Below are 16,804 nucleotides of genomic sequence, written 5' to 3' on the forward strand. Positions count from 1 at the left end.
CAAGAGACCATTGTGTGGGTAGGGCTTCAAATTATAAAATATATTAAAAAGGCAGTTATGATCCCAGCTGAGGTTATTAACATACAAGTCATATCGCAACTGAAATCTTATTTGAAAGATCATATTTTTTGTTCAGTTTCTATTTAAGACGGTCTTACACTGAAATGCAAGTCTGCAATGCTGCAGATTTGCTTGATAAAATGAAATTAGAAGTTTATTGTGCAAAAGAAAAAAGATGAACTAGAACAAACCAAGCTACTGACATATTACACAATCTGAAAAATTTCAAAACACAATAAAAATGCAATCCTATCCATTCCAACACAAGCACCCAGAAGTCAAATAACTCAGGGGGAGAGTAGACATTCTCCATCACATTTATGGGTCGGACTTAACCATTTCTTCCAATTCCTGTCTTGAGAGTTGTATAGCATCTTCCTGGAGTATTCACACAATTGAGTTTAGACTTTCTCAGCTTCAAATAACCCCTTCAGAGTTCTAAGCAAACACTTCCAGTCTGGAGCATTCAATGAAAACCCTGACAATGAGGTAACCTACTTCTTAACTTATCTGAACCATATCAACCAGGACTTCTGTGAACTGACACCAAAAGTTTTGCAAGTAATGGGTTTTGTTTTGCCAAAGAAACAAAAATACAATTGCCAATTCTTTTTACTGAAAGTAAGCTAAAGCTCTTCAACATTCACTCTGTCCATTTGTCAAATCCTCAAGGCAAACAAATTCCCATCATTATCTCAAAACACACTCTCCCTCTTATATTTGTTTTAAAACAATCATGACTTCAGGAATACTGACAAGCTATTAGTTAAACTGCCTCAAACATACAGACCAAAAGCCATAGGTAACTAGTTGTAGCAGTAACTCCAACACTTCATTTCCTCTACACAGCAGTGCAGTATCATCCTGGGTTTCTTAACTTCTTGTGGGGGTGAAGGTTAAACTAACAACCCTTTGACTCCAAAGTAAGGGTCCTAACCACTGAGCCACAGCTTCCAGCAGTAATCTCAGTGACCCCGAAATCAGCACAGCTGCCACAACCACCCATTTACATTAGGCACAGCACACAGACAGAGCTCTGTGCACTTACAATAGCCAGCTCTTCAAATTCACCTGTTTCAGCCAAATGCATTCTGCAGTTTTGCAAACAGGACAACTGGCTGAAGAAGCAGATGGTTTTCCACCCAGGAAAACAAATAACACAGACCATGACAAGAAATAACCTCTATAATATCCATGTGATGCTCTATTTATCAAACAAGTATCCACACAATGGTGAGTTTGTGAATTAAGGCAGTGAAAACAACCCCCAGCCCCCTCTGGTGTTTGGCACATCACTACTCAGAGAAAAAAGGTTCCTCCGATGTCGGCTCTTGTGTATTTCCTCCCACCACACTCCCAACAACATTAACTTTATGGTTGCACGATTGTCAAAGGTGTCTCAGTTGCAGAGTGTGAGCCAAAGTATTGAGAGTTTGAGTCTCACTCTAGTACTTAGACACTATAACCTTGGCTGATATTCCAGAGCAGTACTGAGGGAGTGGCTACACTGTCAGAGGTACTCTCTTTGGAGGAAATATTAAACTGAGGCCTCAAACGCCTTCCAGCTAAACATAAAACATCTCACGGTACAAATTTCAAAAAAAGCAGACAGCTCTCCCATGTTCCAGCTGATATTTAACCCTCAATCAACAGCAAGTAAAAATCAATCACATTGCTGTTTTTTGGGGATGGGGTGGGGGGGGGGGAAAATGGGGGGCAGAAAAATAAAGTTTGCCTCAGATGCCAAATTGCCACATTTGATTCACTATAACAAAACCAGTACTTCATTTGGGACAGCTGGAGTGTGCTGTGGTCTTTTGGACATTAGTATTTTATTGAAGAAAACAATGAACCCAAGATCATCAACAATTCTTCTGCATGCATGTCACTAATGTCAGACTACTGTCACTTGCCAATGGTCACATTGGCGAAGGCCAAAATATTAGGGCAATGCAGGACAAGTTATGAATTTCAATCAGAGTACACTGATGATCATGGAATAAAGGATGGGGGTGCATGTTGCTGCTTCTAAAATCCATTTAATGCTCAAAATGCCAGTGCTAGTGCCACACAACAGTAACATTGACACAAAGGGCTGGGCAAGTCTTCATTTTCACAACTTGGATAGTAATTTGGCAGAGCCAACCACTGAAACACCTTTGCACTCATCCTCACACCCCAACTCACCAGCTAACGAATAAAAGCAGAACAACTTATATGAAGGAGGGAAGGATGGACATTGGTGCATGTACAGTCTGTCTTGGCAACTGGAAGTTGCTGGAAAATGTGAGCATTTCACCCATCTCAAATTGCCCTGGAGCCAAGTGTCTTGTTAGGCCATTTCAGAGAACAATTAGAAGTCAACCACGTTGCTATGGGTCTGGAGTCACACGCAGACCTGACCAGAAAAAGATGGCAGATTTCCTTCCCTCAAGGGCATTCGAGAACCAGATGAGTTTTTATGACAATCAATCATCGATAGCTTCATGGATACCATCACGTAGACTAGCTTTCAATTCCAGATTACATTAATTGAATACTAACTGCAGTGGTGAGATCTGAACCTAAACCCCCATAGTCTTTACTTGGGCCTCTGACTGACTCGTCCAGTAATATTAGCATTACGTCACCACTCTCCAGTCATCTCCTCCATGGACAGTAAACACAGTCTTACATAATTAACAGAGCAAACTTCTGATTTATGATTGCTCCCAGGCATCCATTGTTTTCTAAATTTTAGTATCTTGACTGCAATAAATTCTAATACTAGTCAACGAAAAATAATGGGGACCATGTAGCAAGGAAGGGGAATGCAATTTAACTTCCTCTGACATGAAGAAAACATGGAAATTTATTGCAGGGTCTGCCATGTAAATGGAGTACCACAAACACCTCTCACTTATGTCAGAGTCATAGAGATGTACAGAATGGAAGCAGACCCTTCAGTCCAACTCATCCATGCTGACCAGGTACCCTAAGTGTCTAGATTAGAGTGGTGCTGGAAAAGCGCACTAGTTCAGGCAGCATCTGAGATACCCTAACCTAATCTCATCCCATTTAGCAGCACTTGGCCCATACCCCGCTAAACCCTTCCATTCATATACCCATCCAGATGCCTTAAGTGTTGTAATTGTACCAACCTCAACCACTTCCTCTAGCAGCACATTCCATACACACACACCACCCTCTGCATGAAACAGTTGCCCCTGAGGCCCCTTTTAAATATTTCCCCTCTCACCCTAAGCCTATGCCCTCTAGTTTTGGACTCCCCCATCCTGGGGAAGAGACTTTGTCTATTCACCCTATCCATGCCCCTCATGATTTTATAAACCTCTATAAGGTCACCCCTCAGCCTCCGACGCTCCAGGGAAAAACAGCCTCAGCCTATTCAGCCTCTCCCTGTAGCTCAAATCCTCCAACCCTGGCAACATCCTTGTAAACCTTTTCTGAACTCTTTCAAGGGTACCAACATCTTTCCTATAGCAGGGAGACCAGAATTGAAAGTGGTATTCCAAAAGTGGCCTAACCAATGTCCTGTACAGCCACAACATGACCTTCCAACTCCTAAATTCAACAAGAGATAGGGGCAGTGTCACACTATATCTCAATATTGCAATTCCACAGCCTGCCTGGTCTGGGATATCACATTGGACTGAAGTTAATTTATACCCAGGACAATAAGTAACCCACCATTTAGATAATTCTGCAAAAGTTGTTCCTGCATAGCACAAACATCCACACTGCTCCAAATGAGGCAAGTAGAGCACAAAAACCCTAATTCAAAAGCTCAAGAGGGTTTAGTTAACAGTCGGTCAGAACCAAATCAGCAACAGATGTTTTATAGGGAGGAAGGAGGAAATCAAAAGGCTTTAGGGCCATCAGAACTGGGAGACTGAGACGAAATGTGAATGATAATTAGATAGAGGAAACAGTTTATAATAAGATGCAACATTTCCCATGAAGTTCAAACTACAGAATCAACTCACCGTTTCAGTTTAGCACATTCTAGAACCTGTTTCTGAACCAATGCTCAGCTCCACACGCAAGGACCAACCCTACATTTTTATACCTTATCCCCTGTAGAAATATCCAATAATCTGATCGAAGCAAAAATCTTTTAAGCAAGGCAATAAGCACAAAAATATTTATTTCCAAAGTCAATGCTCAAGAGCAGAAAAGAAATTCCATCCTTCCTCTAGCCCTAATTTCTTTTTTTAAAAAAAAGTGTCTTCTTATTGTTCTTTCCAGAAACTTATCTAATTACATTGTGAATCCATTTGTATACAGTTACTGGTAGTCACCTCTAGAGCTAGCATTGCCCTTCAGGTGAATAAGGAATGTTCTTAACCAGTTTGACCTTCACTTTCCTGGTTCATACCACCATCCAAATGCCAAAATCTATCACAGTTCTGTAAATCTTCCAGATCGTAAACTAGACACAAAGATACTCTTTCCATTGTGACAAATCAGTCCATTAGTATCTCTCAGTTATAAAAGGCAACATTTTCAATCTAGTTGAAAATTAACCCATGAATGAAGATGTAGATATTGTTACTACATGGGGACTCGAAAGTCGTACAAACACCTCATTTCAACCAATAGAACTATGCCACAAGATTTGGATTCCTTTTTAAAGGAAAGGAAAGTAAACAATTGCATATAGAAGACTCTTAACAAACCAAGCACTTTCAATTTGAATGCCTGTGTTATGCACTCAGCTCTACTTTATGCTTCCCCCAAGAATTCTCTTATAAGACATAAAATTCTTTTCTGTAGGAACCACCCAGAAGTAAGGGTGGCCACTGGAGAATTGTATTCAGCTCCGGCTATTCTCAGGGGTAAAACATTCGTTTACCCTCTTGTGACTGGGGATTCCTCAGTCCCTTGATCTGGTTATTTTTTCCAATGCTTCCAAGTTAATCTGCCTGTTGCTTATGTTACCACGCGACTGAGGGAACCACACTGCAGATACTACATTCATTTCAAACTAGGCATTCTTCCAGCTCCTCTTCCATCACAAAATGCAGAATTATAGAATTATGGTGTAAAGATGGTGATTTGGTCCATTATGCCTGCACCAGCTTTTCAAATGAGCCTCATTAGTAATTCCAATTTCCTGCTTTATCGCCAGACCCTAACACTTAATACTTATCTAAATAATCATCCAATGACCGCTTAAATCTTTCCAATTGAACCTGCCTTAATCACATTTGTAGGTAATGCATCCCATACTCTAACTAGTCCCCGAGTGAAAACGTTTTGCTCATACCACCCTTTGTTTCTTTTACGCATCACTTTAAAATCTATGAATTCTCAATATTGTTCTTTTTACAATCGGGAACAGCTTCTCCCTAGCTGTTCTATCCAGCCCAGTCATCATTTTGAAAATTGCTATCAAGTCCCCGCTCAGCACTTTTCTTATGAAGGAGAACAGTTCCATCTATCTTCATTACTGAAGGTTCTCATTCTGGAACCATTCTCCAATACATTGAGATTTTTCCTAAAATGTGGCACTCAATACTTCAGCTGATGGTTAATGATTGTCGTATACAAGTTCAATATCACATCCTTGTCCCTGTGCTCTATGCTCCTATTAATAAGGCCAAGGGCCTTATTATTAACTACTCTCCATTCATCACACCACCTTCAGTGATCTGTGTACAGGTCCCTCTGTTCCTGCACCTCTCTTTTATCATTATTCCCAATATTTTTACACTGGCTTTTAAGGTTCTTCCTACCAAATGCACGTTCTCACACGACAAAGTGAGATCAAACTTGGCTCTTGCAGTGCAGTGGAAATGTCCCAACTCTGGGCCTGAAGACTCGGATTCAAGTTTACCTGTCCCAGAGGTGTATTATAACATCTCTGAACAGGCCGATTAGAAATTACATCACCCTACATCCCACGCCAATGGTAATACTCGATTTCCTTTTGTTCAAAAAAAAAGGCTACCACGTACTACAGCTCTTCGTGAGATGAAAACATGAGGCCCAAACAGCAGTGAACCTTTCCAGCAAACCTTCAAATTACCTGAAACTATGTACCTTCCTTACACTCTACTATCTCTAACAACGTAGCTGCTATCATGCCTTTGAATCGACCTTTAGGTTAATTATCTCTCACTTACAATTTCCTTTTGATCTGACAAAGCAATTTACAATCTTTCAGAGTTCGCTAAGTGCTTTTAAACTAATTCAACTCTAACTCCAAACAAAAACATTTCTTTCAGTAGCCATTACTACAAGGTCAGTGGGCATTACATTGCCAGTTCTTTAGCTAGGTAAGCCCATCTGCTTATGATTTTCACTTTCTAAATTGTGGTTACCAATCCTTCGACAGCAATTATCTCCAAACTTGCTTTGACTGCATTTATCAAAGTTAAACTTGAATCCCTCAAATCACAAAAGCTACACTCTTAAAAAATATATACCAAACCTCTCAAAACTTTAATGAGATATTCACAATATTGAGCTATACAATCATTTACACTGGCCCATGTGTAAACAAAGACACTAACAAGGATGGTCCAAACGTCTAACGCAGATAACAATGCACGTATAATATAAAATATAGCCACTGGAAAAGTGAACAATGAAAGCAAATTTCAAATCTTAAACTATTCATGTAATAGTCAATAAAAGAAACATACTGCAGATGCTATAAATCTGATACAATCATAGAGAACGCTGGAGAAATTCAACAGTTACCCATGGAAAGAGCAACCGAGTTAATGTTTTAAGTCCAGTACAACATCTTCAGAACTGTTCTTGAAGAAAAAAGGAAGATGCTGCTAGACCGGCTGAGTTTCTCCAGTATTGTGTTTGTTTCATGCAATGGTCGAATTTTGTTTAATGAGGATACAAAGTCTCAAAATATTCATCTGAATCAAAAAAAAGCTTTAGAAAATTATGAAGTTGCAATCTGTTTCAGTCTTGGTGCGACTTCCCAGCCATTTCATAGGGTCTCTCTCAGGTATCAGGCCAATTTTCTTACTTTAAGCATGGTACCTTGTACTTTAAGCCAGTGCTGCTCCTTGCACTCCAAGACTGCTGTCTCAATATATCTCAGGCTTTCAGTGTCTTCCCATACACTGTCCTTGAGGCTACTTGCTTAGTTTTGCCAAGCAAGCCTATTCAACTTCTTTAATTTCATTCAGACACAACAGGTTCTCAAATACAGCTCTCTGATGAAATGTCAAATCTATCTCTCATGTTCAATCTAGACTGTTGTCTTCTCCCTCTCATTGATGTCAGGGTTATCTCAGCAGTTATATTGACATGATCTACTTTTCACCATGTCATTGTACCTCAAGGATAAAACAGCTCAGTTAAAGCCAGATGGATCAGTGGGGCAGTACATTGTGTGGTGCAACACTGAACTGTACAGGCCAGAGGGTCCTAAGTTGATCCTTCATGTCTGTACTTAATGAGTTGACCAGACAACGGATATCCCACAGTTTAACTCAAGTGACCTCTCAGCTTGGAGAAGGGAAAGAAACAGAAAAACCAGTGATCCAACTTCTGATTACTAACCTAGTTACCACTCCAGGAAAGCATACACAGAGAAACTCCACTTTATTCACCCATTGGATCATAAAATCCCTCCCACTCCTGCAACACCAATGACCAACTAGATAAGGCACTGACAGAGTGCCTAGTATCTGGAGTATCTCAGGGTCATGGAATAATACAGCATGGAAAGAGGCCATTTGCCCAAACTGGTCCATGCTGCCCACTCAGCTAGTTTCAATTGCTCACATTTTGTCCATATCCCTCTAAGCCTTTCCCATTCACGCCCAAGTGTTTTTTAAATATTGCCATTGTAACTGCCTCAACCATTTTGTCCAGCAGCCCATTCCACATATGCACCACTCTGCATGAAAAAGATGCCCCTCAGGTCCTTCTTAAAATCTTTCCCCTCCCACCTTAAACCCATGTCCTTTAACTTTCAATTACCCAGCCCTGGGAAAAAGACTATATACATTAATTCTATCTATGTCCTTCATGATTTTACACACCTCAATAAGGTTGCCCCTCATTTCCTTGGAACGCAGGATATAAACTCTTAGCTTGGCCAACCTCTCCCTATAACTCAGGCCTACCACTCCCGGCACCATCCTCAAACTGGAAAGAGTACAAAGATGATTTAACTATGTCTTTCCTATAAAGATGGTGACCAAAACTGCACAATATTCAGTGTGGCCTCACCAATGACTCACAACTGTAACATAATGACCAAACTCATATACTCAATGCCTTGACCAATGAAAGCCAGCATGCTAAATGCCATTTTCATCACCCAGCCTACCTGTGACGCCGCTTTCAACGAACGATGTACTTGTACTCCTCGGTCCCTCTGTTCCACAACACTGCTCAGGACCTTACCATTTACTGTGCAAGTCCTACCTTGGTTTGACTTTCCAAACTGCAACACTTCACACTTGTCAGTATTAAACTGCATTTGCCCATCCTCAGCCCAATTCCTCACTTGATCAAGATCCCTCTGTAATTTTTGATAAACATCCTTGCTATCAATGATACCTGCTAATTTTGGTATCATGCCTTGTACATTCACATCCAAATCATTTATGTAAATAACAAATAAAGGTCCCAGCAATGAGCACCCAACACGTCTAACAAACACAGCTTGTATAATACTTTAAAATATTTCTGTTGCAGACTTCCATCAAAAATTAACACTTTCTTAAAAAAAAATCTATTCTTCATGAGATGGGGATGTAACTAGCCAGGGTCAGCATTTATTGTCCATCCCTATTTACTCAAAGGGAACGGAACAATCAACCACAATTGTTAAAGTCTCAAGTCACATATTGGCCAAACCAAGCAAGGACAGCAATCTCTTAAAAAGGACATAAGCAAATCAAACAATAGCTTCATGATCGTCATTAGATTCTGGACTCCTGATTTTTAAATTTATCAGCGAATTCAAATTCTACATCAGCCATGGCAGATTTTGAACTGCCCAGAGCATGACCAATAATACCACTGGGCCATCACCTCTGCACTTTATTATATAACAAAAGAGAAACACCTCCTTCCCATCCCCACCCACCAAACCCAAATATCCCTCCAGTCCAAGGGTGGTGCAGTGGTAATGACACTGGACTAACAAGACAAGTAGTCTGGAATTCTAATGTAATGTTCTGGGGACACAGGCTCAAATGGCAGATGGTGAAATTTGAATTAATAAAATCTGGAATTACAAAGTATTCAAATGGTGACCAATTTTCATAAAAGAACTAGCTGGTTCTTTAAAGCCCTTGAGTGAACGAAATCTGCCCATCCTTACCTGGTCTGGCCAAATATGACCCACAGCAATCTGGTTGACTCTTAACTGTCCTCTGAAACGGCCACAGCCTCATCAACACAGTCATCCCTTACGAAAATGTACACACATGTATGCGTTAGATAATTAATGCGCATCTGTCTACCAGCCATCACTGTAGTGCCAAAAAAAAAGTGAGGGGCTAGAAAACCCTGTAAAGCCAACACGTTATAGTCGAGGGAGATGCTTGAGCTCATGAAAGTAATGGGCAAGAGTTAGACAATGTATTTCCATTGCACCGACCAGCATGTAACTAGTATGCATTTCACAAGCAAAAACATATATAAATAACCTAGTTAGAATTTGTGCTTCTGCAAGGGGAAGAAATAAGTCAGTGCAGAATGTTATAATGTACTTGTGCTTTTGTCCCAGCGCCCAATAATGAGACAAGCAAAAACAAAAAGCTGACAATAAAATGTCAAAAGCTGAAGAGAGGCAGATGTTACTGCAGAGATCATTGAGATGTTCAGAACTACCCACAAAAACAAATTAAATAAAGATGCAGGGACAGTATTGAGGAGGTGGTTGGAGTAAGGTCCAGAAAGAGAGGAATCAGGAAAGGGGAGAGGGGTGTCGGAATGTCGAGGGGTATCAGAGTGGAGCAGAATGGGCGTGTTCAGAGAAAAGAGGTCAGGATGAGGTGGCAGGAACAGGGTGGGTCCTCTAGAGAGAGGGAGGGAGGAGTTCCAAAAAGCAGAACAAGAGACGAGTCAAGAGAAAAGGAGAGAGGGAGAGGGAGAGGAAGGAAGGAAGGAATAATGAAGCAGGTATCAGGAGGATAGGGATGCAACATCAAGCAGAGATCCAGGGAGAGAGATGCAGGTGGGGGCTAGGGAGGGAGGAAAGTTTCAGGATGCAGGGAGGAGCATCTGGAAGGAGAGGGGAAGGGAATAATGAATGGAGATTGTGTAAAACACTGTCATGAGGAAGTTCACAATATTGGGGAGCGGGAGGAGAGGCAATCCAGAGGATGGAGGGTAATGATAAGTACCTATGGGGAGAAAGCAGGAGCAGCTGAGGGAGTGGCAGCTAAAAGAGACAGTAAATGAGAAGGCGGCTATGCAATTGAGTCAACATCAGGGGGTCTCTGGGGGTCGTGGGAAGTGTCAGGGCAGACCTGGGAGGCAGTTAATGATGGGGCGGGGGCAGACCTGGGAGGGGCTAGCAGGCATGCAGTGAGTGCCAAGATAACGGGGGGGGGGGAACTAAGTGACAGCATTGTGGCTCAGTGGTTAGCACTGCTGCATCACAGAACCAGGGACCCAGGTTCGATTCCCATCTCGGGGTGACTGTCTATGTGGGGTTTGCACATTCTCCCTGTGTCTGCGTGGGTTTCCTCCAGGTGCTCCAGTTTCCTCCCGCAACCCACAGGATGTGCAGGTTGGTGTAGATTGGCCATGTTAAAAATTGCCCCATACGGTGTCCAGGGATGTGCAGGTTAAGGCGGGTTAGCCATGGGATAGGAGAGTGGGATGCTCACTGGTTGGGGAGGGGAGGAGGAGGAGATTGGGCTGAATGGCCTGCTTCCACATTCAGGGATGCTATGATTGAGTGACGGGGCGGCCCTGGGAGGGGTAGGTAAGTGACAGGGAAGCGGAGGCAGGGGTATGAGGGAAGAGGGAGGGGTGTGTATGGGATGGGCGGAGCGCCGCTCTGAGCGCTCCCGGACACTCTGCGCGGTGGTTACCTCCTTCTGCTTGGGATCCTGCGGGTAGACATCGGGAGGGCCGAGCCGGGGCCGCTTGAGCGGCCGCTGTTCATAACTGAGGAAACCGAACGCCGCCATCCCACATCTCAGCAAGAAAAGCAGAGTTTGGAGCCGGCTTCCCACAATCCTTTAGGTGGCTGTCTCTCAGCTTTTTAAAAAAAAATAAAAGAAAGGATCAGACATCATTTATTTTTAAAATTTCTCAAATAATCACAAAACACAGACAGACAACATTACAACAGAAGCAACACTTTACAATGCAAACCAAGCATGCAAAAAAAAATCAGGTGATCCACTCCCAAGATACTAATGTACAGGTGCGTTCATGTTATTAAATTTTAAAAATTTATTATAGAGTCAGGAATTTTAGATTTATCAGAATTCCTAGGTACAGACTGATTGATTACCTATTACCTGCGATGGCCACAGTATTTGACTTGTTCCCCAAGATGTTAAAATGCTACATTCTATCTAATTCAATCCAACCTCCTATCTGATCAAAGTGTCTCTTTAGGATTTGGTGTTACCAATCTGACATTGTTCCTCCCCTGTTGAGTTCATTACAAATCCGCTCAGTCCCTGTATAAACAAAGTATTTTTCTGTCGCAAGGACAGGGAGTGCAACACTCTGTAGATTCAACAGAAACTCTCTGAATTGTCTCCGATGAGGTGACATTTTTTTTTATTTCTGTCTAAATCGGAATGAGTTGCATTTTGCAACATTCCTAACGGGGCATGTAACATGTTTTAAAATACCCCGAAAATTATTATTACTTATTGATCCAACTTGTGTTCAGCAACAAAAAAAAATGAAATAATTCTACCCCCGAGATTTTTCCAACCCTGCTTTTACCTTTCCAGAGGTTTGCTCCCGTTCTGTGCTCAGGAAGCTGCTCAGTGCTGAGCATGATCCACTTCAATCACAGTCCATTCACCACATCCAACCCCACTTTCCCAGTAATTACACAGATAATTTGTTTCCACAGTCCCTTCCTGTTCTTCCTCCTCAGCTATTAGAGGTTTCTCTCTCTCTGCCGGGCTGCACCGCGCTTTACTGCCCTCTCAATTGACGCAGCCACTCAAACAGCTCGTTCGACAAGCCCCCACTTAAAGGGAAAGACAAGAACATCGACTCGGCCGATAAAAATTTCAGCTCCTCCCCGTAGGCTGAGGGATCAAAAGGGGGAGCTTTCCCCAAAGGAAATGAACGCGCGATGTATCCCAAGCCCATTTCATAGAACCTCCACATTGTGGAAGCAAACTATTCAGCCCATCAAGTCCTCCAAAGAGCATCCCTCCCACATTAACCCTATCTCTGTATTTCCCATGGCTCATCCATCTAGACTGCACATCTCTAGACACTATAACATGGCCAATTCACCTAACCTGCATAGCTTAGAATTCCCACAGTGTGGAAGCAGGCTATTTGGCCCATCAAGTCCACATCAAACCTTCGAAGAACATCCCTCCCACATTAACCCTATCCTTGTATTTCCCATGGCTCATCCATCTGGCCTGCACATCACTGGACACTATCTGCATAGCTTAGAATTCCCACAGTGTGGAAGCAGGCTATGTGGCCCATCAAGTCCACACCAACCCTTTGAAGAGCATCCCTCCCAGATTAACCCTATCCCTGTATTTCCCATGGCTAACCATCTAGCCTGCACATCCCTGGACACTATAACATGGCCAATTCACCTAATCTGCATAGCATAGAATTCCCACAGTATGGAAGCAGGCTACGTGGCCCATCAAGTCCACACCAACCTTTGAAGAACATCCCTCCCAGATTAACCCTATCTCTGTTTTTCCCATGGCTCATCCATCTCACCTGCATATCCCTAGACAATATGGAGCACCTCAGATTGGCCAAATCACCTGACTTGCACATCTTTTGACTGTGGGAGGAAACCAGAACAGCCAGGAGGAAACCCATACAGACACAGGAAGACTATCATACAGTCACTAGAGGGTGGAGTCAAACCCAGGTCCTGGGAGGTAGCAGGGCTAACCACCGAACCACCATGCTGCCCCAAGAGCATTTGTATTTGTCAGCTGAAGTCAGAGATTTTATTTGTGGATTGATGTTCTGCACCAGCACGCCCCACCCCCCCAAATATTTCAACACAAAGATTGAGGCTGGAAATCCAGTGTCAATACTGAGGAAGTGTTTACTGTCAGAGCGACCATCTTTCAGATGGGCTTTTGTCTATCTGCCCTTTCAGATGATATGGATATGGCATGATGCCACTTTGAAAAGGAACTCTGTGAATTGTCCTCACAGCGTTCTGGCTAATAATAATCCCTGAGCCAAAATTACCAAACTACAGATTGTTTAGTCACTGTAACATTGATATTTATATAAGGGCAGCAATGGCGTAATAGTATTATCGCTAGATGACTATTAATCCAAGAGACCCAGGTAATGTTCTGGGAACCTGGGCTCAAATCCTGCAATGGAAGATGGTATCATTTGATCTCAGTAAAATCTGGAACTATGAGTCTAATGATGATTGTGAATCAATTGTTGATTATTGGAAAAAAAATCTGGGTTCATTAATGCCCTTTCGGGGAGGAAATCGACCAACCTAACCTGGTCTGGTCTGCATGTGACTTCAGACCCACAGCAATGTAGTTGACTCTTAACTACCCTCTGGCACATTAATGTGGCTTGGCTCTCACCCTGTGAATGAATTTTAAAAATATTGTGCACAAATTAGTTGTTGCATTTCCAGTCAAACAGTACATTTCTAAAAGTCTTTCATTATCTGTACAAGGTTCTAGAATGTCCACAGGTGAAAAGTGAAAGATGAATAGAGACTAAAATAAAACAAGATGCTGGAAATCTGAAACAATAACACGAAGTGCTGGACAAACTCAGTAAGTCTGGCGGCATCTGTTGAGAGAAAGCAAAGTTAAAGTTTCAAGTCCAGTGACCCTTCTTCAGAACAAATATAGACTTTGTTTCTTGACTAGCAATGTTGCAGCACTTCCTGGAACTGTCTAGGACAGTGGCAATCATTCTAAGTTATTCTTACTTGTTCTTGGGCTGTGGGCATCACTGGCCAAGCCAATATTTATTGCCATTTCCTAATGGCCATCGAAAAGGTGGTGATGAGCCACCTACAGTCCATTTGGCATAGCTGCTAGAGCAAAGGAGTTTCCAGATTTTAACCCAGTAACAGTGAAGGAATGATGATATAGTTCCAGATCAGGATAGTATGTGGCTTAGAGAGGAAATTGGCTTGGTGGTGTTCCCATGTGTCTGCTCCTCTTGTCGTTCTGGGTGGCAGAGGCCAGAGATTTGGAATGTACTGGTGAGGGAGTCTAGGGGAGCCACACCAGTGCCCTTTCGAGATGATACACACTGCTGCCAATGTGTATTGGTGGTGGAGGGTGTGAATGTTTAAGGCAATAGATGGTGTTCCAGTCAAGTCAGTTACTTCATTCTGGTTGGTGTTGAGCATTTTGAGTGTTGTTGGAGTTCAACTGATGCAGACAGTTGAGGAGTATTCCATCCTATTTGTGCTTTGTAGATTATGACAGACTTTAAGGAGCTGGGAGGTGAGCCACTTGCTACAGCATTGCCAGCCGTTGACCTGTACTTGGAGCTATATTATTGGTCCAGCTCAGTTTCTAGTAATTGGTAACCACCAGGCAATGTTCCTGAGGAACTCCTGCAGAGATGCCCTGGAAATGAGACAAGTGTCTTCCAACAATCACAATCATTTTCCTTTCTGTTACGTATGATTCCAACCAGCAGAGACCTTTCCCATTGATTTCTATTGACGGAAGTTTTGCTTTGGGTACACTCAGATAAAACTGCCTTGATGTCAACAGCAGTCACTCTCATTTCACTTCAACCATAAATGGCATGAATATATTCACCCTCGCCTGCATTTCTGTACAAAGGCCACTCAGAAAAGAAACACAGCTGTCACAGTACTACCTCAACTGCAATAATGCACATATTAGCAAAGTTTAAATTTACCTGTCCCAGAAATGTGTCGTAATGCGTCTGAACAGGCTGATCAAAAATAACTGCAAATCAGAAGGACATAAGTGCAGGAGTAGGCCATTCTGCTCCTCAAGCCTGCACTGCCATGCAATTGGATCATGGTCGATCTTATGTCAAGTCCAGCTGTTTCCTTATTCTGGAAGTTTACTACCCTTACTTAACAAAATTATATCAATCTCAGGTTTGACATTTTTAATTAACATCCAGCTTCAATAGATTTTTTTCTCCCCAAGAGGAGGGAGTTCCTGATTTCCACAGCCCCCTGTGCAATAAATGCACCCTGGCATCACCTCCAAATAATCTAGCTTTAACTTTAAGGTTATACCCTCTTGTTCTGGACCACCAACACCACCTCATCCCTGCTATTTGCTCACCACACACCCCATCAGAGGTAATAATTTATCTTTATCCAACAGCATACTAAATGGCCTGGACAGAGTAGATGTTGGGAAGATATTTCCATTGGTAGGAGAGACTAGGACCTGAGGGCACAGGCTTAGAGTAAAGAGAAGACCCTTTATAACAGAGATAGCCAGAGAGTGGTGAATCTATGGAATTCACTGCCACAGAAGGCTGTGGAGGTTAAGTCATTGAATATCTTTAAGACTGAGATAGATAGTTTCTTGATTATCAAGGGGTTCAAGGGTTACGGGGAGAAAGTGGGTGAATAGGGTTGAGAAACTTACAGCAATGATTGAATGGCAGAGCAGACTCGATGGGCTGAATGGCCTAATTTCTGCTCCAATGTCTTATGGTATTATCACTGGACTGTTAATCCAGAAACCCAGGTAATGTTCTGGGGACCCAGGTTCAAATCCCATCATGGTAGGTGGTGGAATTTGATTTCCATAAACATCTGGAATTAAGATTCTAATGAAGGCCATGAATCAATTGTCAGGAAAAAAAGAATCTGGTTCACTAATGTCCTTTAGGGAAGGAAACTGCCATCCTTACCTGGTCTGGCCTACATGTGACTCCAGACTCATAGCAATGTGGTTGACTCTTAACAATTAGGAATGGGCAATAAATGCTGACCTGGCTAGCGATGCCCTTATCCTGTGAATGAATAAAACAAGGAAATCATTGTAAACCCCTTACTTAGATTCATGATCAATGCAAGAGGAGATGCATCTTTGAGCAGAGTTTACAAATAAGCCCTCACGATTTATATGATCAGACCACTTATTGGAATTTCAGACACAAGAGACTAGCACATCATAGAGCGATCTTCCATCGATTAATTTCAATCATGTTGATTAGGCTGCACACTACACCCCAACTCCAAATACGTATTTCATTGCATTAAACTCTGTTTGCACAATCTCCTTTTTTTAACAGCTCCAATGTGACCGGAAGCATTTAAAATTAGGAAGGGCAACATTGCTCGAAAAAACATTAAAACATTGGTGACAATTATTCTGACCTCTATCGAAATAGATTGCAAGCCTAGCCTGAAATAATTGCATTGCCCATTTTTACAAGTAGCACTTTACCTACAAAGTCTAATTTTACTTGCAAAAATATATACGATTTGCATTTCTATAGCACCTTTCAGGAGCACCAGCTATCTCCAAGTGCTTCAGAGCACTGTTGTCATTAGCAAATGCAACAGCCAGTCAGCTCCCAGCAACTTCCATAAACAGGGATGCAAAAATGACGAGACAATTTG

At 42.2% G+C, this 16,804-nt stretch overlaps 1 protein-coding gene across 8 annotated transcripts in view; it reads right to left on the reverse strand.

The window, feature by feature from the left end:
• Positions 1 to 12,116, reverse strand: part of LOC122556191 (mediator of RNA polymerase II transcription subunit 12-like protein) — a 609,874-nt gene extending 597,758 nt beyond the window's left edge. For all 8 annotated transcript variants that reach the window (XM_043702730.1, XM_043702729.1, XM_043702725.1 and 5 more), the window contains exons 1-2: positions 11,968 to 12,116; positions 11,094 to 11,262 (exon numbers count right to left, since the gene is read on the reverse strand). In XM_043702730.1, coding sequence (XP_043558665.1) covers positions 11,094 to 11,192 — 99 coding nt within the window. In that variant the 5' untranslated portion in view covers positions 11,193 to 11,262; positions 11,968 to 12,116. The remainder of the gene's footprint in view (positions 1 to 11,093; positions 11,263 to 11,967) is intronic.
• Positions 12,117 to 16,804: the final 4,688 nt, after the last annotated feature.

This window comes from Chiloscyllium plagiosum, chromosome 13 (assembly GCF_004010195.1).
Source record: "Chiloscyllium plagiosum isolate BGI_BamShark_2017 chromosome 13, ASM401019v2, whole genome shotgun sequence".
NCBI lineage: Eukaryota > Metazoa > Chordata > Chondrichthyes > Orectolobiformes > Hemiscylliidae > Chiloscyllium > Chiloscyllium plagiosum.